This window comes from Nicotiana tabacum, chromosome 10 (assembly GCF_000715075.1).
Source record: "Nicotiana tabacum cultivar K326 chromosome 10, ASM71507v2, whole genome shotgun sequence".
NCBI classification, from domain to species: domain Eukaryota; kingdom Viridiplantae; phylum Streptophyta; class Magnoliopsida; order Solanales; family Solanaceae; genus Nicotiana; species Nicotiana tabacum.
This window is the reverse complement of record NC_134089.1, coordinates 68374460-68376236: the sequence shown is the minus strand read 5'-3', so window position 1 is coordinate 68376236 and position 1777 is coordinate 68374460. Positions and strand designations below refer to the sequence as shown.

The 1777-nt window shown below is 36.4% G+C and overlaps 1 protein-coding gene across 1 annotated transcript; it reads right to left on the bottom strand.

The window, feature by feature from the left end:
• Positions 1-958: 958 nt before the first annotated feature.
• On the bottom strand, positions 959-1291 carry LOC142165157 (uncharacterized). Its single transcript, XM_075223773.1, has one exon. The coding sequence runs from the start codon at positions 1289-1291 to the stop codon at positions 959-961; it is 333 nt and encodes a 110-aa protein (XP_075079874.1).
• Between the last annotated feature and the right edge of the window lie 486 nt (positions 1292-1777).

Sequence of the window (1777 nt, the reverse complement as noted above, 5' to 3'; positions counted from 1 at the left end):
GACTCTAGTGTATAGAGATACTTAGTTTTCTCCTATACGCTTGTGACTTGTGACTGCTAGGTTTTGAGAACATTGTGTATACCCGAGTGTTGGTTTGCTTGTGCATGCCGAGCGGTATTTTTCCGTTATATAGTTAACTGTTGAAATTGAGTTGTTGATTCTGTCTTTATTTTCAATTATTTTCACAATTGTTAGGCTTACCTAGTCGTAGAGACTAGGTACCATCATGACATCTTGTGGAGGGAGAATTGGGTCATGATAGCACTATCAAGGTACCATTTTCCTTTTTTGCTTTTCTTGCGGTGTTCCTCGCTGATTTCTCCGATAGCCATAGGACTTAGCTTTTCATCTAGTTCATTCTCTAATTCTTCATCATTATTTTCTCCTAATGCCATGAAGCATGTGTTGGCCGTTTCTTCACTTTCATATCCTTCTTTGTCACTCCAAGCTCCGAATGATTTCTTCTTTTAAAAACCTTTGTTGATTTCCTTTCTAATTCCGTACATTCAGCTTGTATATGGCCAAATTTTCCATATTCATAGCATCTTCCATCATTTTTATTTTGTGGCCTTCCTTTTCTGGCAAATTGTTTACCTTTTCTTCCTTCTCTGGTTTTTCTCATCATGTTTGATACTACCCTATATAACATTGATATAGTTTCATCATGCTCTCCGCCTTCTTTTTCTTCTTCTTCTTCATTTTCAGACTCGGCTGTTGTTACCTTGAAAGCAACCTTTTTCTTTTTCTTTTCTCGTACACGTCTGCTTAGATGATTCTTTTCAAAGTCTATGAGATCCTCGTAATTCATCGTATAATATTTTATCAAGATCTTGACATTTTTAGGCTGTCATGCTGTATGTAAGCTTCTGAGAATTTTTCTGACTTGTTCTCCAGTTTTCAAGGGTGTTCCGAATAATTTTAGATCTCCAATGATCTTGCTAAATCTTGAGAACATTTCTTAAATGGATTCACCCTCCTTTATTTGAAACAGTTCATGTTCATGAACCAAGAGATTTATCCTTGTTTCTTTTACTTTGTTTGTACCTTCATGTGTGGCTTTCAGTTTATACCACATTTCTTTTGCAGTTTTACAGCTTGGTGACTTTTTATACTCTTCTCCACTTATGGTATTGTACATGAGATTTTTTGCCTTAGCATTCACTTGAACAATGTCTGCTTGTTCATCAGTGTAATCATCTAAATCGAGAGGGTCGGATGGTACCATAACCTTACTGTCTTTATCCTTCCTTGGTGGGATTGGGAGATCTCCCTTTTCGATCATACGCCACATCTTAATGTCATATGATTTTGTGTAGGTTTCTATTTGCACTTTCCAGTGTGAAAAGTGCTGACCATTAAAGTAGTGCAGTCTTACTTGAGAGGTTCCCACTTGAAATTGTACTCTAATGACTTTTTTTTGATCCCATGATCTTTTTCTCACTTGTGGTTAGGTAGTACTCGTGAAAACTTTCTCTGATATCAGTTGAAACACAAGAGGGAAGGGGTAAATTGTGACCAATTTAAAAATCTGTTGACTAAAGAGAGTAATAGTCGACTCATCTTCTTCCCAGGGTTAAAATTTAGCAGAAGCAAATTGTGCTGGAATAAGAAAGCAGTAAAGACACATGAATTTTATATAGATTCAGTACCGTTGTGCTACATACATCCAGTTCCCTTGGGTCACAAGGATTCTTTTAGATCTTCAATATATGAATCGTTACAACAGTTGTGGTTTTAGTTCGTTCACCACTAACGATATTTAGCAACAATGATTGTT

Coding starts and splice junctions, on each gene's coding strand:
- LOC142165157 (XM_075223773.1), bottom strand. CDS start 1,291: ATGTGGCGTATGATCGAAAAGGGAGATCTCCCAATCCCACCAAGGAAG.